Consider the following 25,681-nt stretch of genomic DNA (forward strand, 5'->3'; position numbering starts at 1 on the left):
GGTCAAACGAGAAGAAATTTAGCAAACATGAAATGAAGCGTGTGTTTAGTTGCACTTAGTTAAGATCAAGTGTGCTGCAAACACACGGCCTCTGGTCTTTGTATTCACACACTCACTCAGACCTGAGGTGAGCTCACATACCTGCAGTCACATGAAACCAGATCCGCTGCCACAGAAACTCCCTCCTCTTTCTTAACTTTGTGCTTTAAGTCCAGTGTCTTTGCATAATTACCCATTCAGTTACACCTGCAAAGTCGTGTTGAAACTCAGACTCGGGCTCTAACGGGATGGCTCAGGCCAGTCCACATTAGCACATCACTTCCTGATTCAGTATGGGAAGTCTCACTCTGTATCTCTGTCCTGTCGTCAGTGATTCACAAACCCTGAGGATAAATGAAGCTGCAGCATCAGCCGACGACAAGTAAAGAGAAAAAAGACTGTTCGTACAAACTGTTCCTACTTTACATCTGCAGCTTGAGACAAAGGAACATTTTACGTTATTTGCACGACTTTGTCCAGCTTTAACATGACAGTGTCCTCGTGCACAAAGCCAGAGCCGTAAACAAATGCTTTTCCCAGTTTGGTGTGGAGGAACATGACTGACCTGCACGGAGCCCTGACCTCCACCCATCCAACACCTCTGGGATGAAGTGAAACACAGACTGTGAGTCCGGAGTCCTCTTTCACCGCCCTGTTCAGACCTGATGTATTAACATGAGTCCTCTGTGATCCGATCCACAAGTGGACAGCTCCACGTAAATACGTTTACCTGCCATTCTGTGCTCAAACATTAAAAAAACTGTCTCCTCTACGCAGATAACAGTTCCCTTTTAAAAGTCAGAGTGTCTGTGCCTGCGTTATTATATCATGTTTGATATCTCAGATCAGATCCAGAATGTTAACTACTGGAGAGCAACAGAGAACAGAGATGCAGCCTGTCAGATCAGATCCATGGAAAAGAGGCGTTAAGGATTTAAAACTGACTCGTCACTCCTGATGATTAGCAGGGCTCAGTGGCCGACATGCTGCTCCTCCACAAACATTTCTAATGCACAGCAGGGCGCAACATCTTTTAATTCCATTAAGTTAAAGCCTCTGTAATATCCCACCTGCAGGTAGAGCAGGTCTGAACACGGCTTCTCTTTCTTGTCAAGTTTGACACTTTTCACAAACCAAAATAAATCCTACACTTTCTGGGGACTGAGTGCAGTTTGATTTGTAATCTGCATTTAAACAGCGAACGCTCTTTAACCTCTTTAGTGACACCCAGCATCGATGGCCGACCTCCCCAATGCTCTCGTGGCTGAATGTGAGAAAAACACCTGCAGCCAGGTTCCAAACTCTTGTGAGGAAGTGAAAATGCTGATACGGCACATTAGTTTGCCCATTTGACTTGTGGAGATTTGTATCTGTGCAGCTGCAGGAGAAAAAAGGGAAACATCGGTCTAACATTCACAGACGGACACGGACCATCAGATGGTGACTCACAGCAGCAGCTCCTCTCAGACTGAGCTACCGAAGCCGCAGTCGTTCAGAATATTTAACAACCACATGCAGGCTTTCTGCGGCTCCATCACAAAGTCAGAGCTTAGCTCAGCAGAAGTCACAGGCAACACATCAAACACGGCGTGTTGGCCGCTCATACGGCAGGTAGACCACCTTCAGGTGTGCACAGAGAAGCCTGCTCATAGTTCTGCTATTCACCATGTTAGTGTTGAGCCTGAGAAACAACTTCCCAAGGTATTAAAATCTGCCTCTGAGAAATATATTCAGGTCTGTGGTGCCATGGTGTCTGATAAATCTTCACTTCCTGCACCATACTTTATCTTCCCACCTCTACCTGTACCAACACGTCTACACCAGCGCTGCCTCGTGGATTTTGAAATGATTCATCTAAGTAACATTTCAACCAGCCGACCAGTTTAACTCTGAAAACTCAGCAGCTATTTTTCAAAAGTGTGCATCTGTATGAGTGCCAGAGCCCATGATCTAAACATTCAGAAACAGTTCACGCTGTATTTGCAGTATTATGGTAGAAAAAAAGCAAACAGCTGTCACTTACCAGCACTCTGTTCTCCACCTTGTCACCTTTGACCTCCAGCTGGACTTTGCGCCTCAGGGTCAGCTTCACCCTCCGACCCACCGCCTCCCGCACACTCTCTACAACAGACAGGGTTACACCATACCTGACTATTAACGCCACAGCAGCTGGACGGATCAAATGACATCATAATACACAGTGAGTATTTGGTTCCGTTTCAGTCCCGTTAAGCTTTCGTGCAGGACTCAGCTAACTGCACCACAAACAGAGCGCCACGCCTCCTGTGCTGGCCAAGGGATTCATTAAAGGGGAAAATGTGTGAAGTGGTGTTTCTTGGTGCCATGTTTACTATGTTCATCGCTCTTAGTTGCTGTGTCAGAGCTCACTGGAGTCAACAGTGAGTCAGTTGACTCCCTTGTTGTGCCTCAGCCTGAATCATTGTCCATTATTGAGTTGAGAACAAAAACAGCAAACATTAACAGTGGCATGGGAAGAAATTGGAGGACTTTGACAAAATGATTAAGTGGGTCATTAAGATCTTTAATGCAAAACTGATTTTTTATGATCATGTCCTTCAGAGGATATATGGAGGCAGTTGTGGGAGTATGGGGTACCGGGGTCGCAACCATGAGCCCCCTTAGTTCCTGTAAACCTAAAGTGAGAGCTGTGTCCATATTCTCTGCACAAAGCCAAACGAATTCTCTGTGATATTCAGCTGAGGTGAGGACAGTGCCCTCTTTCAGACTGCATCTCTGCTCTATGCAGATGATGTGGTCCTGTTAGCTACTTCAGACCGTGACCTCTAGCGGGCTCTGAGAGGTTTCGCAGCTGAGTGAGAAGTGGTTGGGATGACAGTCTGAGGCCATGGCTCTGTGCCGGAGAACGGTGGATGTCCCCCCCCCGGGTTGGGAGTGAGGTGCTGCCCCAAGTAGTTCAAGTATTCGAGGGTCTTGTTCACAGTGAGAGCGCGAGATGGACAGACGGATTGGTGCGGTGAAGAGGAAGCTTACTGGTTGATCTGTATTCCAACCCTCACCTATCATGAGCTTTGGTTAATGACTGAGGGAGGGGGGATCGTGGACACAAGCTGCAGACACGAGTTTCCTCTGCAGGGTGTCTGGGCTCAGCCCTTCAGACCAGGTGAGGGTGAGGAGCTCAGATATCAGAGTAGAGCCGCTGCTCCTTTGTGTCTAAAGGAAGCCAGTTGAGGTGGTTTGGATCACCTCTCCTTGGAGGTCCTCTGGGCACGCCCCACTAAGAGGAGCCCCCGGGGGCAGACCCAGAGCTCACTGAAGGGATTATACATCTCATCTGGCCTGGGAAGGCCTCAGGATCCCCCCAGGAGGAGCAGGAATGAGATGCTCGGGAGAATATTGTCTGGAATACCTTTCTTAGCCTGCTGCCACTGCAACTCAACCCCAGATAAGTGGAATAAAAATGGATGGATGGATTTTTCTTTGAGGGGGGTGGGATCATACAGTAACCTTCAGTGTGATGACAACACACACATCTATTCAGGAAGCCTGATGTTCCTTGAAATGGCACCACTTCAGACACCCATAAACACCCATCTGAATTCTGGTGTAGGTTACAGGCCACATGTTAAATGACCCTGCTGATGTCGGTTACATGGACTTAGACATTATTTTCTCCTAACACGTTCTCCATCAGACCCCCACCGTGGAGCCAGCTGTGGTCCCTCAGTGGTTGGACATAAAGCTGTAAAGCCTCTGTGCTACACAGGGTAAGTGTACTGTGTCCGTCCATTACGTCCACATATTAAAACACGAGGTATTCCTGCCAGCACAGATTCACTCTGGGCAAAACGTCTGGTGAACTTTTTTTTAGCTGTGGTGGGAAAACGAGGAGGAGGTAGGAAGAAGAAGTTAAGAAGATGACGTGTCAGACGGCGACGAAGAGCGTGAGAGAGAGAGGAGGTAAAGGAAGAGGAAGGCACCAAGACGGCACTGAGCTGAAGGAGAAAGTGATGGTTAGAATGTAAAAGCAAAGTGAGTATTAATGAGTATGAGAGCTAGGGCCTGCCTTCATGACATCATACCCTCCTCCTCCTCCTCCTCCTGCTCCTCCTCCTCGTGCCCAGACACATGATGAGGTCATGAGGAGGATGAAAACATTAGTGCACGGAGCAGCAGCGTGCAGGCTGATCAGAAACACATGGACTTCTCCCTCCGTCCAGCTCACTCACATAAAGAGTTCCCAGCGGACTAATTACTTCACAGTAACGACCTGCGACATGTTTCACCAAACCAAAGTCTGTCTGACCCTCCAGCACTTTACTATTACTACAACTGAGAATGTAAAGCAGGTAGAACTTCTACTACTGTGGACTGGAACGACGGCCTCCTCATAGAATAAGTGTCTGTAATGACGTCCTGCTGTTCACAATCACTTTGATAACTGATCACTGATCTGAGCGGTGAAGACTTTCTCTGTTTTATATCATCGTAAACTGGATATTTTCTAGGTTTGGACTGTTAGTCAACCAAAGTGTGGACGTGAGACTTGGATTTGGACGTCACACTAGTGGACTAAAAGACTTTGGCCACTTGGTCAGCAGCTGTTTTTGTTAACAGTTCATTTTTCTGATTGTGATAACAACCCTTCTGACAAAACAAGTAACCTGGACCTGATTCTGACTCAAGAACTGGATCAGCAGATCAATAACTGATGAAAAGAATCACTTGATGCAGCCGTAAATGAAAGAAGGCTCCGTCTGGGTGGTAACTTCAGGTTAGGGGTCAAGGTCAGGCTTAGTTTTGGTCATGGTTATTGGCACAGGCTCACAAACAACAGTCCTCATGGAGCTTGTGTTTGTGGATTAAGTGACTTGGTTTCAACGTCTTTTGGTCTGAACTCCACCAGATTTATCACAGCTGGTGTTTAACTCACTTTGCTTTGGCATTAACTGGCATTAGTTTGGCCCTTTCCTTCCAACATTTTGCCGCTCTGCCAAAGGTCAGACTCAAAGTCGACGCAGCCTCACTTTTGATAACCTTTCCTGCTGCTGATGAGCAGCGTCAGGCCGGCCTGTCCCATTACCACCAGCAGCAGGAGCTGGCAACAAAAAGGGCCATTCATCGGTCAGCCGCAGTGACATGCAGCGTGAGAGGGAGCTGCAGACGCCGTAACAGAGAGCACGGGGTTGTGAGTCAGCCTCTGAGCCCAGTTATGGCTTTGCTTTTGATTCCTAATGACAGGCCAATAAACAGAACGGTCCATGTGAACACGGCGGCCTCTTTCTCTTACAGGTTGGAGGAAGTTTTTAGGGCTCTTCCATCAGCCATAATCCTGCCTGCCATTACCTGCTGCTGTTATTTGAACAATTAGACTTTGGACATTGGCCCAAAACAGCAGACGCCAACTGACTCAGTCCGGAAAGACCACGAAACATCAATGTGGGCCAAAGTCCAAGTGGTCTTCACTCACCAAGACAGCCCAGATTCTCATCAGTGCCATGTTCCATTTAAAGCCAGTGTGCTTTGGTATTTCTAGGGTTTTTTCCTCTCAGTCTTCCAGGCGGGCTGCGTTGATAATATCTCACAATCCAAAGGAATTTCACAGGACACACCCCTTTCCCAGAGCTTTCCACTGCCTGCCTTCAGATAAGGAAGCAGGAGAGGCTCTCAGGTGGCCAGCCCGGCCCTCAGGGCATGAAAACAGCTTTTCACTCAATCTCAGCCACAAACAGCTCCCAAAAACATGGAGACCAGTGAGCGTTAAGGAAAGACAGAGTCAGGGGAGCTCATATCAACCTCTGTAGCACTTTACTTTAGTTTGTGTTGCATTTCTACCAACTCCTCATGAGAAACTATCTTGTTTAAACAGTTATTTATGATGGATTTAAGGCACTCTAACCTCTAACAGTCCAACAGCTCTCCTACTCCTTCTGTCTGTGACTGAACTGATGCTCCTATAAAACACACACCTCATGTTTTCTACCCCTGAAGCTGCTAAAGCTCCACTAACTCTGCTGCTGCCTCTTCTTTCAGCCAGCTGGTCCTGAACTAGAAGCTGAAGCACAAGCTGATCTCAGGTCTGTCCGGAGATCAGCCTCAGTCTTACCGAGCAGCTCGCTGGGAACGTCCGTCTTCTCCTCCGACATGTCTGCTGCCGAGGCGCACACCGAGGAGCAGTCCGCTGGGGGGGCAGCAGGGGCGGGGGAGGGAGGGGAGGAAGGCGGCCGGCCGGCGGAGGAGGAGGAGGAGGAGGAGGAGGTGGTGGTGGTGGTGGGGGAGGAGGTCCAGGTCGGAGCTGGGGAGGTGTGCTGTCCCTCTTCTTCAGTTATCGCTGCTTACCTGTCGACACCTTGATGACCTCACTGCTCCTGTGTGCACCCACTCCTGCATCACACCGGGGAGGGGAGGGGGTGGGGGGGGGGTCACACCGGGATTAAAGGTGCATTCGGTCCGAGACATGGAGCCACAACTGAAGACAGTCAGTGTGAGTGTGTGTGTGTGTGACAACAGTCCTCCTCACACACTCTTCAGTGACCCCTCCTTCCCTCCAGGACGACACTTTGTTTTGAAAGCTAAAAATAATGAAACCACGACACCTGGAGGCCGTTTGTGTGTGTGTGTGTGTGTGTGTGTGTGTGTGTGTGTGTGTGTGTGTGTGTGTGTGTGTGTGTGTGTGTGTGTGTGTGTGTGTGTGTGTGTGCAGCTTCCAGTCTTTCCCCACAACATTTACCTCCAGTTTTATTCCACTGTTAACATCCATCCAGACTGAAGCCAGAAACTCTGTGTGGACCAAAGTCAGTCATGATAATAATGATAAGAAACAACAGCATGTATTCAGACATGAAATGCAGCACAAAGTCCAAAGTGCTTTACATGAACATACACATCAAACACATCAAACACATCAAACTAAATCAAAATCATTCACATAAAACACATAATACAGAATGGAAGATAAAAGTATTGGAAAAAAAGTGAGTGAGTATAGAAGCAGCATAAAAATCAAGTCAAATTAGATTTTCTAAAATCCTACTTCACAACACTGCAGCTTTTATTTACAGCATGTTTTAAAATGCTGACCTGCAGTTTTCAAAACAGAATATTGGATGATTTTGTGTACTTCTGCTAAAACTGTACAGAAATATAGTCCATAGACACTCTTAGTGGAATAGTTATGGTAAAATAAGATAATAATCAGTCCAAATACAGCTGAAAGGTCGTTTTTAGTCTCCATAGCAGACAAAAGTGCAGTATGAATGATTATATCATGTATAGACTGTATATATATATATATATATGTATGTATATGTATATGTATATATGTTATTGATATTTGTTGTTTCAGTTTTTTAAAATCAAACTCAAGTAAATTACTTTAAAGATGTGGAAAAAACAACAAATAATGAAGCAAATTGCTGCAAATCTGATTTATTCTTGATCTACGAAGTCACCAGGTAAACACACACAGTCATATGAGGTGATTATCAAAATAAAACAAATATAACAGCAGGAAATAAAGAGGTTTGACTGTAAGAAGACACATCTGATCATATGATCACAATGATCATAACGTTCGTACATAACTTCACTCATGGTGCAACAGCACTCTTTCACACCAGTAGACTGTAACCCAGTAGAAACAGAGTAGAAAGAGTGAAAAATAGCACCAGAGGGGGTTAACGTCGCCTCAGGGCATGCTGGGAAGCTGTGTTCATTTTAAAGGTAGTGACACAGCAGCATGACACACAGGTGGTGTGACCTCCACCACTGCTGGATGCTGCTGGGTTTCAAACACTGAAGGACAGAAAACGTCCTGGACGTGTTTCAGCCTGAAGCTGAGGTCACACAGTCACACTTACTGCGGTCAAACACTTTATTTCATCACTGCAACAAATGCGTGGAATGCTGCTCCTTAACCGGCCTACATGTGTCACGGCTCGTCCGAGAACACAAGACCCAGACCTGATGTCCAACAGGTTTATTTACAAAGAGCAGGGGCTGGAGCTGACGAGGGCAGGTGGAGGAATCCATGATCCAGCTTGATCCAGGAGGGCGACTGTGTGGAGGCCAGAGGAGCTGGTTTGGCTGGACTGGGCTGCAGAGTGACTCAGTGACTCACACCCAGAGAGAGCAGGGCTGTCACTGGATACAGGAGGGGCAGGAGCAGTGGTCCTGACACAGTATTCTCACATTATACATATGATGATGTAGTATTTACTGATAACACTTCTGGTCACAGATGTGTGTCAGTGTGATTGAACCACTAGAGGGCGCCACACATCCAAACTTTATCTTCTTCATTTATTTCTTCCTATGAATAAATAAACAGCTGCTACTTTAACAGTCCTGCATTTAGTTGTGAACCAAACATGTTGTCTGACTGGATCTTTTAAGGCAGCCACACTGTTTTTTGTTAAACTTTTTATTTATGAGTATTTTTACGTTGGCAAGAGTAAACAAACACAATACAGAACGAAGGTATGAGGTCATGGGATGAGAGTGAGTCAAGGCAAGTTTAGCATCTTTATAATGTGCTGTCACACAGAGTAAAGTTAAACATCTGTCTCACTGGCTAAATAAATACACCATTTTCCCACCGTTGAGTGGGTCATCTGTTCTAAGAGATGTAGATGTTTAACAATATTAACAAAAAGGCCAGCAGTAGGACTGTTTTTCTTTGGAAAAACATCCAGGTTGAATCCAGGTTTTTAGGTTGGTCCTCGGGCACATAATGAAACACCAGAGCCAAGAAATCTGGATTTGATGCTGCGCATACGTCACAATCACAGTGAGACTCCAGAGCTCCTCCAGGGAATCTGCTGGTTCCTCTTTATCACAATAATTTGATTTAATGTGACGTCTACACCTGAAGAAAATGTCATTATCTGGATTTGGTTTGAATGAATGAATCATACATTCAGATACTTTTCTGTCTTTGAATGTCGCAGTGCTTAAGGTGTCCAAAAGACAGATACAGGAGAATGGGAATGATCCTTTATGACGGTTTTACAAATTCATGTGGATTCATATTGACATCTTATTCCCAGTTTTCAAAAAAAAAAAAGAGAATTGGAACGTTTTAACCGTTGTTTAACCCTTTGATGCACAACATGGGTCCAAAGTGACCGAAGTGAGTTTTTATGTGCTATATCTTTGCAATAAATTAATTTCATCATTCAGTATTCCAGGTATTCCTCAATTAACTTGTTTTTGATCATAATACATCCTTCTTTTATTTTTTCCTTTCTTATCTGATACATGTAATAATATAAACAAAAAGGCCAGCAGTAGGACTGTTTTTTTTTTTGGAGCCAGCATTTTGTAATGGCCTTTTTACTTGCAGCCAGCTAAATCTTTAACAGGTAAATGAGTAACATTGTTTTTAATATACACACACTGGGCATTAATTCACTGCTCAACTAGTCACATACACAGTTATACACAGTATAAAGCTCAGGGAAATGTTCTGAGTGCCTGTTCTAGAATAAAAATGAAGTGAAACAATAAGATATATATACAAGTCTAAAACTGTGCAAAATGTACGTGCTACGTAAAACATCCTGCTGATACCTTGGTAGATAAGAAGCAACATGCTGCTGCACTCTTTATAATAAATCCAGGTTTTTAGGTTGGTCCTCAGGCACATAATGAAACACCAGAGCCAAGAAATCTGGATTTGATGCTGCGCATACGTGTTGTACTTTGACAAGTGGAAATGTTCAATTTGGCTATCAGAAATAATTAATAATTATCAAAGATAATTAATAATTATTAAAATGAATGAACTTTGAATAAAGTCCACCTCGATTGGGGCACCACCTCGAAAAACGAGGAAAAGACAGCCGTTTTAATTGATTTAGTCTCATAAAAATACTAAACTATCAATTTGGAATTCTGTTTTATAATTAATTTAATAATTTCTACCAAAATTACCACATTGATAGCTAGCTGAAGGATTTTAGAGTTCTTGACAGTGTAGAGGTTGGCAGTGTTCACCCTTGTACAACATTAAAGGAGACAGCAGGTATTAAAACATTTATTAAAACAGAGCAAAACGCAGGGACACCATTTGTTATTCGTTAAGGTGAAGGACTTGTACTTTGGTTGTAAGTACAGCTGAAGCAGAGTAGGTATTAAAGACATCTGCTGTTACAGAAACAAAATCAATCAAACAATCTAACTACGTCTCTATGACTAAACTAACAAATAATATGAAGAGTGTGTGTGTGTGTGTGTGTGTGTGTGTGTGTGTGTGTGTGTGTGTGTGTGTGTGTGTGTGATAAGGCTGAGGAATGTGAGATGGGCCCACAAAGGTGGGGGAGAGAGACCAAATGGTGATGGCCAGACCCCCTGGGGTGTGGGTCAGAGGCAGACAAAGGAAGCTAAGTGCTGTTAGCTTAGCTTTGTCCCTCAGTGGCCTGTTGCAGACTGTGTGTGTGTGAGAGAGATAAAGGTGCAGGTTAAGACAGGATGGTTAGTTTGTAGACTAACATCAACTAAACTTAATGGCTGCACAGTAACTACAACACCTCACAATAATCAAACTCAATGAACATTAAAGCAAGTCAATACATTAACAGGGGTAAACCATGTATGCAGTAATGCTATGCTAATTATGCCCAGTTAGAGTTTGTTACCAGTCCTTAAAGGGGTAGAAGAAGTGTCCTTGAGGGTGCTGCTTTCTCAGCCTGTTGCTGGAGGAAAGGTGTGGTTCTTGTCCGTCTGCTTACTTCAGGCAGGACCTTGTGTCGCTACCATGAAGGAGGTGGCTGCTCTGGTACAGACCACACTGAGGCAGAGCTTAGCTGAGGCAGAGCTTCTCTCCTCTTCAGGAGAGATCAGGAGAGCTGGTCTCTCCTCTGCAGGAGAAACGTCAGGAAAAGGGGGAGCAGGAAAGAGAGAGTTCAGTGGGGGTGAACTGGTTTTGATGGCCTGCGGTCGTAAAATCATGTGTCCCCTCCGGCCAATGGTGACAGTGGAGCTGGGTGCGGGGGTGATTTCACACCTATCTGTGAAACTGGGGGACATTGGGGAAAGGAGTCCAATAGTTTTACAGACAAAGAAACATGCGGTTTCACTATGTGCTGTTGGGCCCAGATGTGGGCCTCGCCACATGGCCAGACAGCGGCCTACATGTAATCATAAAAGCCTAAACAAAGGATTTTCTCAAACAAAGGAATGAGCGCCAAACTTTCCCTTGGGCGGTGCTGTAAGGAAACTAGGTAGGGGGATGGCCCGAGGACCCGCACCTTGGACCCTCATTGGGGGAAAACCCAGGAGCAGCTGAGAGACGGCTGTGACGTCACCACAGGTATAATACCGGTGAACGCCAGAACCACGTCCTCTTTCCATTGCGACACACGTTGCTACAGGAGGTGACCTGAAGAGACGTCTCCCCCCCCCCCTCCTATCTAGATAACGGCTTTTTCCTCAGCTCGCTGGACGAGTTAAGTAGCTGTTCTTCCCTTGTTTTTGTTCCCTTTGTTTGTTAGTGTAGTTGCGTGTCCACATCGGACACATCGTCCTGTTTTGTTTCCAAAGATCTGTGCTGTTGTTGCTTTTGTTTCCTTAAGTTTCTGTTTTGCTACAGTTGAAAGTATTCATGCCAAGCGTGTTTCTGTTAGCTGTGCTTGTCTGTGCTTGCACACCCCGTGCAAGGAATCCTTGCGGTGCGTAGTAACCAACACGTGGAGAGCCAGTAACGTTGTTTTATCGATTAAAGGGTCAGCATCGCCGTCGGTGAACTAGAGTTACCGACCGTGCCGCTGAGTGATAAAACAGACGGTTGCCACGACGGTTAAAACCATCGCTTCTGTACTCTCCCCCTTTTGTTTCCTTTATTAACTTACATTCACATCTCTACATACACGAGTACATACACTTAGCCTACAGGCGCAGTCGGCGCCATTACAGTTAGCCCATTGTTCAGGCTAGTTACAGTAGCTACCAAGCGCACGTGCCGCAGTAACCTGCCTCCAGCGTTTGAGCCGGTAACTACAGCCACTAGGACACACACACACACCCTCTTCCTCAAATACACACACTTCCTCACACTTACACACATGTTGAATGTCTTGATTATGTTGTTTGATTAATAATCTGTTTAACTGTTTACTTGCATAGGAGGAATTTATTGAACAACGCATTATTGATTGTGATCAGGGTGTTTAGTTTAATTAAACCTGTTGTGTATTTAAAGAGTGGTTTGTAATTATTTTGTTCATGTGTTGTGATAACAGCTGGTTGCGATAGTCTGTGCTCGAATTCAACCCTTCAAGTCCACTTGAGTGTAAGATAGTGTCTTTAAATATCCACATTTCAAGTGAACTTATCTTGAGACTATTTTATAGATTGGTTATTGGTCCCTGATTCCAGGGTGGTGCCCCGATCTTATTGATTTAATTAATAATTTTTGTGATATTAATAAGGACACTTAAGAGTGTCCAGTCTTATTAATAATCAGTTTTCATAATTTTCATCCAATAACCAAACTAGCCCTTCCAGTGCCCAACAGTGCTATTCACTGTATAGTGAAGCACAACATACGTCACAAACACAGCGAGACTCCAGAGCTCCTCCAGGGAATCTGCTGGTTTCACTTTATCACAATGATGTGCATATGTTGTGCATCAAAGGGTTAAAAAGTCTGGATAAATAAATAATTTTCGGGTTTGGTGGTTGGTGATCTGTCCAGGGTGCTGAAACAACCCCAGCAGCCTTCAGCAGCTGTGTTTCATTCACGTGACGTCATGTCTGCAGCGCGCTGGTGGTGGCTAGCGCTGTTGCACCAGGTGTGAATGCAGGTTTGATCCTGTGGTCTTTCTGTGTGGGGTTTGCATGGCGTGGATATTATATCAGGTGTTATATCAGGATGTTTGTGTGGCATGTTTGGTGATCTGCATATCTCATTCAGATGTCCTGCTGCACACAAGCTGCACACTGTAGAGATGTACTGTCGAGATAACGTGAATATCAGCCTGTCTCCATGCAAAGAGCGGTTAAGCTGCTGAATGAATCCCCTGTCCCACAGTCTGAGAATGTGCTTCACTGGAAACTGACCCAACATTGTTTAACTGTCTGAATCCACAGAGTTTACTGTGCAAACTTTCCTAATTCATTTCCATATTCTGTTTCCTGTGATGGGAGCACATACGCAAGGGCAGGAATGAAAAGAAAAACAACAGACATGAGTTTATTACACTCCAGGAATGTGTGTTTGCGTGTGTTTATGGGCACTTGGCACTGTGCTGCAGGAAAGTTTAGTTCTTTTTCAGAGGGCCCTCTTTGCTGGTGGCTCCGCTGCTCAGCCAGTATCAGTCTCATTGAAATGAATGAGGGGGCTGCATTTCTTTCACTGGATTTAAAGTCAGATTTCACACCGACAGCATGTATCTGGGCCGCACATTCATATTTAGTATAATAACAGTGGTTTAAATGATTCCATGACTCTACATAGCTTGAACTGCGTCCAGGTAACTCATGTATGATGAGTGTTGCTGAGGAGCAGCACAAACCCCCTGAACACACTCAGGTAATGAATGAAACAAATGACCCAGTAGGACATGTTCTGGATAAATAAACGTTTAATAAAAGGGAAGGAAGAATAGGAACTGTCTGGTAAAAGATCTTTTAATTCCAGGTTCAGATAAAAAAGGATTTTGGTGATGAGAATATAATATTTAATCTACACTGTTAACAGTGTTCACAGTGCCCTGGTGTAACAGTAAGATGTGTGTATTCCAATAACTGTTCCTCTGTTTGCTGCAGGAAGTGTCGGTCAGTGGTAAATGGACTGTAAAGTGCCTTCCTAGTGAACACTTGGCTCAGATGACAGTAATTTCTTATCAGTCAATGACATGATGCAGTCTCTGGAAACGGAAACCTTTTCTCGACTTGAGATCAGCGGGGGGAGATGTGCACTCTGTTCTCTCTCAGTTCAAAGTATTAGTTAAAAAATGTCTGACGTACGTAGTCAGATGCTGATTCACTGTGTGAGCAACATTGATCTTACAAAACAACAATGTGAACACTGTGCCTGAAGACTTTTAGTTGCAGACTGGTTAATCCTGGCAGTAGATCTGTAAACCCGTGCTCTGCATGTGTGCACATGCAAAGGAGAGGCAGTTTTTGATGGATGATATCTCTCATATTCAAATGGCACCACACAGTAACTCCTAGACACCAGCGACTCCAAGGTTAATGTTTCACAACCACAGGCCGCATGCATAAAGCAGCAGAGCCGACGTTAAACAAAATGCAGGCAAATGCATTTCTTGTGTGACATCAGTCTATTTTTCCCACCATAAAGCTACACCTCACTTCCACTGCCCAGAAAGGTTGACACAAACAAAACAGCACATTTTGAAAGCCTCTATTAAGACAGTCTGACGTCAGTCGTTGCTGTTGTTTGTCATTTGTAAAGGACTCCAATCTGAAGTCTGATCATGTCAGAGGCAGACATACGAGTAAGTGAATGGTTCCATTGTACAGCTTTCAGGCTTTGGAGTTTGAAGCTGCTGCTCTGGTATAAGAACATGCATCATTTCATGGGGTCATCTTTCAGTGTGCTGTCTGCAGACACGGCGAGGTGAAAGGAGGAAAGAGGTTTTAGACACAACATCTGAAAAGCACATACAGTACATGGTGAGGAGAGAGAAGAGAGCTGCCTGAAGCTGAAATGTGCTACATGCTTCAATAAAGAGGAAATTCTGTTTAATGAAGTCAGATCACTAAGACTCAGGCAGATGATAAGTAGAAACTCCTGCCCTGCACACTAGATGAAACACATCTGAACCTGATCTCTGGCTCTGTTGTAACCACAGCAAACAACACCACAGCAGCAATGTGTTTGGCTGTTTTTTTTTTTCTCTTAAAACCATCAAACTGTGTACAAACTGGCGTTCCCAAATCAGCTGCTAAACAAACACACGTTGTGTAAAGGTGGTTTTCTTTTTGAAGGTCTTGTGATAGACTCCTGGATTTACCCAGCTCTCTGACCATGTGTGACGCCTAATGATAATAACGGTAATCGTCCAAACAACACGGCAAAAGCCCAGTTTAAGACTGCATATTTCATTCTCTACACTGGAAAAGCGACAGTTTATCAGCCATCATTTCTCCAGCCGAGAACAGCTCACTACTAACAATATCATTGTTACAGCAGAGAGGTGCTGAGCTTCTTCTGGTTTCTTCCTACAGTCCAAACATTGCTCTCTAAATTCTTATCATCATCAGCCTGATTACATTCTGATCAAACCTGAAACTCATGATAAGCCTGCTGGGACTTCTGTGTTTCCTGCACATGCTTCACAGTGGCACCTACGCAAACAGCTAATTGAGGAACAGCCAAGGTTTACCAACAGGAAGAAGGGGTTTTATTGTCAACATTTCTTCCTCTATGTTGCTTTCACATCCAGCTAAACACTCCAACAGGGAACTGTTCTGTAAAATGTCATTCAGATGCACAGGCAGATAACTGTAACTGCTGCAGTGCCAGCGCTTGTTGCGTCTTAGTGACGCTGTGTGAGTATCATCTTAACATAAGAGGTGGCCTACAAGGTGGAGCTCCAAAAATAAAACACAGTGTGAATGATGTCACGGTTCAAAGCCATCATCACATCGTGCACAACACAGACAACAAGCACTTCTACTTTTGGAACTCAGCATCTCATTTATTTCACCTCTGTGCAATTTCAGAGTAAAGTGACGCCTCTGTGACCTGACCAGGCCATCATTTGGTGGAGCACCATGACAATTATGTGTACACATATTTTTAGCAGGGGGGGATGTCTAGACGGTGTTCCCTGATTTATACAGGTAGAACAGCTTCAACAGCTTCGGCTGCTTCGGCGGCTCGATGAACTACTTGAAGTAGTTCCAGTAACAGTCAGAGAACTCAGAAAGTGAATCCTCTGGATACTTCAGGAGGTCCCACTTCTTGTAATTCAATGCTGGGCTGACAAGAACAGTTTCCTGTAGCATTATGTGAACAGGAAACCACAACAAAAGGTAAAATAAGGAACAAGGTATCCACTGTTCATGTTTATACGACTCTGAGTTCAACAGACAAATGTGGATGTAATTCAACCCCAATTTAACCTCATTGCTGCGTGCAGTGAAGCCCCGGTGAAGTATGTGGTTGTGGTCACCCTACATGAGAAACTGTATTAAAAAAGAATGACAGACTCATGCAGACTAAATTGAACTTTTCTGACATCATTATACAACACAAGCTGCGATGGCGTCGGACTGTCTACCTGTTACCTGTTACCATCTGTTAGCAGCAGAAAAAAATGGGAAAAAATGAACATGTTGGTTATTTTGGCAGAAAACAAATAAAATATGTTGTCAGTGAACATTTTAGTGATGTGTTCAGCACCAACATGTGCCTGCCATGTGCCTCAACTAACATTTCTGCATTATGTTGGTAGAGTTTCCTCTAAAACGTGATGTGCTTCTGCAGGTTAGTTGTACAGAAGAGCTCCAGGCTCTGCTACAGTAACAGTGAACATGTGATGTTTCTTACTTGCTGTGTGGCTCTTTCTGTATCCGTGTCACTGATTTTACTGCTCTGCTCACAGTTTTGTTTGCTTAAACTGGTCTTGTTTCACTCTTTTTTTTTTATCTATTTGAATGTTTCTTTTACACGTTGTAAGGTGTCCTTGAAAGGTCACATTACAGGTGACTGCACCCTGCTGTATTTGAAAGCACAGCTTCAGCTCTTTGGGATAATGTGTGCAGACTTGAGTAAGGCAGGTACCACCCATGTTGCTCAAAAGAAGCCTTTATTTGCCTTGTCAACCTTCCCATTGTTAGTCAATATACTGTGAGTCAACTGCTGTTGACCTGAAAAGTTAGATTTATACTTCCTGGGACTGTTGTGTTTCCCACCTGTGTCATATCCCCAGTGCTTTGTCAGGGAAGTAAATGGGTCATTCAAGACCATTTGCCTCCTCAGAGATACAGAAGTGTTTGCATGTGAAAATGATTCGGCTGTTTGGAATCCTGCAGCATCAACAAGTCAAACTCCTGACAGATGCTCCCACACACACACACACACACACACACACACACACACACACACACACACACACACACACACGCACACACACCATGAAACTGCATTTATATCAGTATAAAGCTTCACATTAATGATACAGATAAAACTGACATTGTGCTACTATGGAACTTTGAACACTGACTAAACTACTGAAGTAACTTTGTTTGATGCTATTTTCAACATCACCCAGATGAATCAGTCCCCATGAAGAGCCCAGGAGGCCTTTCGACACTTCATGAAGTCTGAGCCTTCTTCACTTTGTGAAAAGAGTAAAAGAGATGAACGTTTCGCTTGAACAGTAAAAGCTGCTGCGTTAATACTAAACCAGCCACACTAATTAATAATTTCCCCGCCGTATCAAGTTTCCTGGCTGGCAGCTTCCCAAATTAGTGGCAAACGTATCACCATTATCACAAACACTCATGATGTAATCACAACCACACAGAAGCTACATTATGCACTCTGTGCAGTCAAGCAGACCTCCTCTCTTAGGCTACTGGTTTAATACAAGTAGCTCTTTGGAGAAAATCACCAGCTAATCGACCTTCCTCCTCCATCAGGGGAGTCAGTCAATGCCGACTTCCTTCCTCCACATTTTCATTTTGTTGCACACCCCTGCTAATGGTACTATCAAAACATGTTTATCTCTGAGAGTTTCTGTGTCAGCAACTTATTTATTGAAGGTTTCAGGGTGTTGAAGAGGCGAGATGACTGCTCTGCTTGACTCAGCCATGTTCATCCCACACAGTTCACCTCAAAAGACCTTAAAGGCTCCCTGTACTTTGTTTGGTTCATGCTTTGCTTTTTTTCCAACTTAAAACCTCTTACGTTTTTCTTAAACTACACATTTAAAGGAATAACTGCACTGTAAGAAATCATCACAATAAATTGGAGTATTTTCTGTCTATAATTACTGTACAGTAACAACATGTCAACCTGCAGTCAATAGAAATAATTTGGTGTCAATAATTTTCTTGAAATTAGCGTCTGAGACAGAATCAGCTGGCTCAGCGTCTCTCTGTGGTGTGAATAGCAGCAGTCACAGGAGTTCCTCTGGGGTCTGTCTCGGTCAAAACAAATGCCCTCAAGCTGTTTTGTGAACTTCTGCAGTTATGAGGTTACTTGTGTTGTATTTCCCAGAATGCCCTTTGCTAACCACCTCTATGAACTCTGTACATGTCTGTGTGACGGATGGAAACCAACACATGATTTGACCACTGACATTAATCCTGATGCATGAATTCCTGGTGATGTTCACCAGATCACATTGACCACTGACATTCTCAACCCCATCTCCTAGAAAATATCTGAAGGAAATAAAAGTGCTGCAACAGAAAGAAATCTTGTTACTTAACACATTTTGAAAGTCATAAAAGCGCTGACGCCAAAAACAATATCTAGTCTTGCAATGCAAAATCAGCTTGTGGTGACTCCAGCATCACATTGTTAACTTTTTTTATGCTGATGTTGAAGCACGGGCAGCACTTGGCTGAGGATGGGGAGCGATCATGGTCATGGTTTAATACAGAAAAAGTGTTTATTAACATTTAACAGAATCCACCATCTTTGCTATTAAATCTGGAGGCCTGATTCCACTTTATCTAAAAGTTACCTCATGGCATTGTTTGGATTGTTTAAAAGGTGGTGAATTACCGCGTTGACAGTACAGCAGGGATCAAAAAGGCTGGAGGTTTAGGGCTGGTCAGGATCCGTGGTACCTGGTGCCTGACTCCTGCACAGATGTTTCCACTCCTGTGATCAGACACACACACAGAGAAAAAGTGGGAGACACACACACACACACACACACACACACTGCTGCCTGGGAGAAAGTAGAGGCTGAGGTGGAGGATGCTGCAAAGTTACTTTTAACATTTGCTAATTGAAAACTGACCCTGTGTCTCCAATGCACATCATGTCTGTCAGTTTTGACAGAAATCAAAACAACTTGCACATGTATGACTGACATGGAAGAGCCCAGCTGGACCTGAAAGGGAGATTCAGACTTGATGGACTCAGAACTCAAAGGCCAAAGGACAAGAAAGAAGGTCCAAAATGAATAATTCTTCTGTTTACAATGTCATATAGTCATATAGTATCTATTCTATAGTAGACTTGTAATGTTCTCTAGCGTGGACTATACTGTTTGCATTCCCATTTAACAAAAGCAACAATAAAATGACCAACGGCCACTGGACTGACAACTTCATGAAAAATAAAGATAAATTACTTCCACGACTCTTTAGAAATTATAGAGAACTAGAAGACAATGACTTTGGTCCTGCACAGTTCAAATACTGACATTTTCCATTTGTTCAAATGTTACCGGGCATCTAAAGACTAAAGGTCTCCAATGAAATGGAACATCTCTGTGTGACCTGTAGTGTGTTTGTTTTGCTGTTAAAAGGTAACTGCATGTACTCTCCAGTTTCCAGTATTCAGCTTCTGTTTGTCTGATTATTACATGTAGTATTTAACAACATGTTTTCAGATGTTTCCCTGCTCAAACACAACGGATTCAAATGAATGAATGAGTCATTATCAGGCTTCTGAACTTGTGACCTTGTGTGTGCAGTGGTTGGTATTATATGGTGCAATCTTCTAGCCTCAGACAGGCGAACAAATGAGTGTAACCACGAGCTGTAAAACACAGACACTCTCATGACCATCGTTCATACAAACATCATAAATATTTAGCTCCATCTTTCTGTTTGTATCGTGTTTTTTTCAACTTAGTTTTCAGTTTTATCTGAGAAAAGCTGCTTTCCATTCAGTCAAAGGTAGTGGAAACAAAGTTTTTGTCCTGGTTTTCAAGCTTGTCAGAGTCAGTTACAGTGGTACAGTGAGTGTATGGGAGAGAGAGAGAGGGTTGATATGGTAGACGGGCAGTCAGAGAGTTACTTTGGTCCTAAATCACTGAGAAATTTGTAGGTGAGCTGCAGGAATTTAATTTCTGTTCAACAAAACACTGGAAACTAGAGACCTGAGCGCAGGAGTTACAGACTGATGAGGTGGGCATGAAATATGACGTGACCTTAACCGATTGTGTTAATGCAGCCAACAATGCAGTCTACTCAAAGACACGGTTATAAACTTTATTAGCGTTATTCACAAGTCATTCAAACTTTATTTATAGAGCGCCAGTTCACAATAGCGTTATCTCAAGACGCTTTACATAAAGAGCAGGTCTAGACCAAACTCTTTGATTAAGAGAGAGACCCAACGATTCAGGAATTCAACATTAAGGATTCAAGACAAGCATCAGATATTAGATTAAGCAACAGTGGCAGGAAGAACTCCCTTTTAACTGGAAGAAACCTGGAACAGAACCAGGATCAGATGTGGGCAGCTTTCTGGTCATTAATTACATTTTTTTCCCCTTTTTTGCTTTTTATCTTGAGCCATTACTTCCTTGTTAATGATCTTTGATCCCAGAGCAGCAGATTTACAGAGAGAACTGGGTGTCATCTGCATATTATGATGATTTGTATCATTTGAGTGAATGAATTGTTAAAGAGCTCCAAGGATTGAACCTTGGGGAACTCCATATGTAATGTTTGTCACCCCTGTCCTGTAGAAAGGACCTGAACCATTTTAATACTGCATCAGTGAATTAAATCCAGTTTGCCTGTCTAGAAGTATTGTATGGTCAAGCGCGAAGATCCAATCGATCCAACCAGGAAATATTTCAAAAAACTTTAAGACAGCATTAGAACAACCCATAAAGCCCCTTCATTTAGGAATTGCAACAAGCTTCATAGTTAGTTAGGTGACTAAATTCTAAAAACACAAAATCAGTACTGATCTATTTGCTTGCTGTTCTAGGCTGGCAATGGTGTGTTTTTTACGATTGAATTTACAATAAACTTTGAATTTTGAATCAGTGAGTGAACAAAACTCTCAAAAATTGGGAATAGTGGCAGAAATGTGATTAATTTTGTCCTCCTGTCTTAGACAGGTGGTTATCTAAAATGTTTTTTGTCCATTCAAACTGTTTCTGGAATAGAAACTCCTGTTATGAATTTCTTTCAAAAATAACCTTATAAATAAACAAAATGTATATTTCATTAATGAACAACATCCAACAAGGTTTAAGGTTGAACTGATTCTTTTTTTTTGTCTTTTCATGTCCCACGTGTTCAGCATAGTCACAAATAAATCATATTAAAAATGACTACCACTGACATTTATGATTATTTTTATTTGTGTCATTCAGAGAGCAGTCAAAGCAGCAAAATAATACAGGCAAAAAACAAGAGCTCCACAACCCCGTCCGTTATAAGACACAACTTACATTGTTTGTATAAATAGTAAAATAAATTAAGATCTCAGATATTGATATGTCAGATATCTCATATTGCGCTTTCACACAAAATGAAACCTTCGGAAATAGCAGGATCAATGCCACGTTGGTGTTTAACTGCAGGCTTAGTAAGAGGTAGTTATACTGTAGGCCAACACTTTTTACTTTCTAAAGGTTAATACCAGTGGGTTTCCAGCAGGGCTTTTAATTTTTAAGGATCAATTGTGCAGGTCCTCTCTCTGTTTTATGGAGAGTTTTGGAGAACCAAGTGCAGCGTACTGTTGTATCTTTGCTGCAAACTTGTACCTTTAAGAGCAAAACTAGATACCAAAAGGTGCATGTATGATTTGTCTTCCTCAGTATTAAATCTGCATTAAATGACAATATATTATATTATTCATGTTAGTCACCTGACCTGAAATGAAGTGTCCTCGAAAACATGGTGCCATGCGTAGTTTATTCTCACATATCTATCTATTTTATCACATTTATGACTAAAATCTGGTAACAAAGCACAGCAGGTCATTTCAAGCTAGGTGACACAATTAAGTTTGGATCGTGTTTTGGATTGTGTGGTCCACAATAAGAATAAAAAAAAGAGGGAATGCTAATTAGCAAGCTGAAGTAAAAGATCTGTTAATCTATTTGACCGGTATTCTCCTTTAACTTCAGTACTTCAGCCTGTATTGACAGTGCAACAGTTTTTGAACTACAAAAAAACTAATCTTTTTTTTTTTTAACGCTAATGTGATGCAGCAGTGAAACTATGGTGAGATATTTTCTACTTCAGCTTATTCTGATATAAAAGCTGCATCCACAACACATAGCTGAGTCAGAGAAGAGTCTATTCGCTGCAGCTTGTTGAGTAGTCTCTCACTAGCGCTGCTCGCTCCTGTTTTCCTCAGCAGCTGTGGGAGCTGGCGAATCTGCTTCGCTGTGGCAGACACCATCCAAGTGTTGATGGCTTCATGAAGATCGGAGAGGTCAAGTCTTGACGATCTTCCCTGTGTCTTGCCGTCCTCAGACGGGAGCTTGTTCACGATCTGACGCAGCCTCTTCATGGACAATTTCTGGTGAACGAAGAAAGCAGGAAGGATCTCTTTAAGGTAGTCGGCTCCATCTGTGAGAGACAAAGAAGATGACCGACCAGCGTGAGGAGACGTGACACAGCACAGAGCAAAGCCACTTCAACCACCACATCCCCATTTTAAGCTTTGCACGTGTAAACTATTCAGTCTCTGCTAACTTTGTGCACACTAGTGATGGTTTGTTTCCTGTTTGAGAGCAAAATTCAACAGTGAGTTATTTCAACTGATGTAACTACAGTCACATAATGTAACTTCACTTTGAGTTAACTCACTACTTTAAGACACACCATCATTCTTCCTAAACCAAACCATGCAGTGTTAGTGTCGGTGCCTAAACATGACTGTGACCGTCACGTGAAATATTTCTCAGCAAGCTTTATTTCTAAGGTGTCAGTGATGTTGCATAAGAACCAAAGAAAGCACAGCTATGATGTGAAATGTCCTGGAAAGGCTGTGAAACTGTAACTGACGATAATGGAACTTTAATAAAAAAAATAAAACTGAAGAAATCAGAACAGTGATGGCTCTTTAACTCTCTGCCCTCTGATGGAAGACAATGTTAATGGGCATCAACACAACAAGCCTCCGTGTCTGCCTGTTTCTGTCTGAGCAGTAGGAAGGGGCGCTGTCACCTTTTGATTTGAGCTCTTCACAGTTTGTGCACAGGTTGTTGTGCCAGGCGGAGCCCCTCAGCAGCAGCTGCAGCCCCGCAGCCCTGCAGCTCTTGTGCTTCGTGCAGTTCTGGTGAGCAGAGACGGAGTCGGAGAAGGTGCCATTGGGACAAGTGTGGCACACGACGTCCTCATCGGCCGTACCTGGAGGAGACATGTGCGTTTGTTTTAGATAAAGAGCCACACACGTCGCCCTGATTAGAGACTAAGACCACTGCTGCTGCTTTCATCCTGCTCTCTGTAGCCTTCTGTTAACGCTGTGAATGTGCATGCGCTCTGCGGTGGGACGGCCAGCTCCGCTCTAAAACTTGTCTGCAGCATCCTGCTGTCATGGAGGTCACATCCACTTGCTTCTAAAGCTTCTCCCAACAAGTCACCACCTTTTAAAACGAACATACATCCAAACCTGGGCTCACCTAAAGGGCATAAACAAAAGAAAACTAGAACATAACAGCTGTCGCCATGGCAACGGCACCAGGTCTGAATGTGCCTGTGGATATTGGAGCCACACACAGTGTTGTGCTCAGACATGTCTGACTTATTACAGCATCACCGCAGGGAAACCAGGAGGACACCATCCCGAAAACAGGAACTTCTCTGGGAAAACTAGCAGCCTGAACTTTTTCAAAGATGACTGACAGTAGGACAATCATAGTTATCATCCATGCTGCATGAGGTCCAGTTCCTGATCTGTTCTGGCCCTGAGACCCCCCCACCCCTCTGGACCCTCCAGCAGCAGCCTACCTGTGCTCAGCACCCCCTGTCCGGCCGGACACACTCTGTGCTGGACGCACATGTCGTAAGACTCCTTGAAGAAGTATCCCGGTCTGCACTCGCACTGGCAGTCCGTGTCCGCGCTGCAGGGCGTCTTCACCACCTGGTTCTGGCCGCACACGCCGCACCGCAGGCATTTACCGATGTAGTTCCACAGCTCCGTGAACGAGCCCGGCGGACACGGCGCGCAGTCGCTCTTTTGCGCGGACGTGCAGCGGCTTCGCAGGTAGGTACCGGGGGCGCAGCTGTCACACTCCACCGGCCTCCCGGTGATCGGGTCCGTGCTCCTGAAGGTCCGGGACGAGGCTGCAAGCAGAGCAGCGCGAAGTGACAGCAGCACCGCGGGGAGGAGCGAAGCCAGCCTCTGCAGAGAAGGAAGAAGGCAGACAGGACATGAGACAGAGAAGTGTGGAGGGGCACCGTGGCGCACGGAGAGGCGCGAGGACACAAGCGGCACAGGGGAGACAGGAGGCGCAGAGCTGTCACACCTGGACAGGTCCTCACGGTCAGTCTACAAACTAATACCTCTCTTTTTGCACCAGTTTCCAGTTAAAAACCACCTCGCTGTTAGGTCCTGTGAACAAGGTTAACGTCCCCATAATGTCTGAAAGAGTCTAAAACATCTCTAAACTAGGAGCTGAGAGCCACAGAGCCTCAGCGCGCTGAGGAGAAACAGCACAACCATCTCAGGCAGTGAGAAGCCTCGACATGCCTGCCCTCCCTGCCCCCCACCCACCATCGTAGATGTGTAGAGAGCTGTTGCAGGGTGCAGCGTCCGTCGGGAGGGGAGGATGGCGCTCTCACCGCCTCCCCACCTCTATTTATCACAGCTCCGACGCTCCGAAAAAACCTCTCTACATTTCTCGGGAACACCGAGGCCTCATCATCACTTTGGCATTTCGGAAGAGTCACCCCTCTTTAGGCGATACTTGATGGACTTCATTTGTCTAATGCACTTCCTCCTCCTCCTCCCGCGTCGACGCACAGGACCCCCCCCCTTCCCTCCCCAGCAGGAGCTGTCATATGGTTACTGAAACTCCTGTTATCACCAGTTCTCCCAGACTGGTTAGAAAATCTTCACTCATTAAACTGAACATGTGAAGCTCCTGCCTCCCTGAAAGAAGCTGAATGAGACACACAAAGATCTTCTCTTACTTTAATATTACTCTCACTAATAATAATAGTGCCATGATGTGACCAAGGGATGGGGACATAACTGATCTGAGCTCAGTGCAGCCGTGCACATCCAGTAATAACCAGGCTGTGGATGCTGTCTGTACAGGATCCCTAGTTGATTTAGTGGGACAGTTCCATGTATTAATGGGGACTTAAAGCCCCTACAGTCTGAAGAAATCAGACTAGTAGCATTAGAAAGAGTGTGTGTCCCTCCCATCTGGATTTACCAACATGCCATGACGCCCACTTTCCCCAATTAGGGGCTTTAGAGTTGCAGGGCTGCTGTAAGGAATTGTTGGAGCCCATCACAGGACCGTCTCTTTTAAGGACACGTGAAAGTATTGAGATTTTCCCTCCGTTCAGCTCATCGGTAGCTGTCAGCTCTCCAATAGTAATAATAGTTATGGCGCCATCTCTAGTTGTGTCACAGCAGCACCAGTGTAGGTGAGTTCCAGCTGATCCTGTTGACACTGGTGACATCATGTGGACAGAAGACATCACAGTTTTAATTTTGCTTTCTTTGAAAATGGATTTGTATGAAAAGATTTCTGTTGTAAATCATCCTTTCCCAGTCCTGTGCCCGAGGAAACAC

General features: G+C 44.1%; 2 protein-coding genes across 2 annotated transcripts in view; both read right to left on the bottom strand.

The window, feature by feature from the left end:
- LOC139215153 (F-actin-uncapping protein LRRC16A) overlaps window positions 1–6,183 on the bottom strand; it is a 29,643-nt gene extending 23,460 nt beyond the window's left edge. Inside the window, exons 1-2 of the mRNA XM_070846023.1 lie at window positions 6,125–6,183; window positions 2,063–2,160 (exon numbers count right to left, since the gene is read on the bottom strand). Coding sequence (XP_070702124.1) covers window positions 2,063–2,160; window positions 6,125–6,164 — 138 coding nt within the window. The 5' untranslated portion in view covers window positions 6,165–6,183. The remainder of the gene's footprint in view (window positions 1–2,062; window positions 2,161–6,124) is intronic.
- A 15,075-nt stretch (window positions 6,184–21,258) lies between these two features.
- Window positions 21,259–24,775, bottom strand: tnfrsf11b (tumor necrosis factor receptor superfamily, member 11b). Its single transcript, XM_070846440.1, has 4 exons — window positions 24,650–24,775; window positions 23,884–24,277; window positions 23,101–23,283; window positions 21,259–22,500 (listed from the first exon to the last, which is right to left on the bottom strand). The coding sequence occupies exons 1-4, from the start codon at window positions 24,650–24,652 to the stop codon at window positions 22,172–22,174; spliced, it is 909 nt and encodes a 302-aa protein (XP_070702541.1). The 5' UTR covers window positions 24,653–24,775; the 3' UTR covers window positions 21,259–22,171.
- Window positions 24,776–25,681: the final 906 nt, after the last annotated feature.

The sequence above is a fragment of the Pempheris klunzingeri genome, chromosome 16, assembly GCF_042242105.1.
Source record: "Pempheris klunzingeri isolate RE-2024b chromosome 16, fPemKlu1.hap1, whole genome shotgun sequence".
Lineage (NCBI taxonomy): Eukaryota > Metazoa > Chordata > Actinopteri > Acropomatiformes > Pempheridae > Pempheris > Pempheris klunzingeri.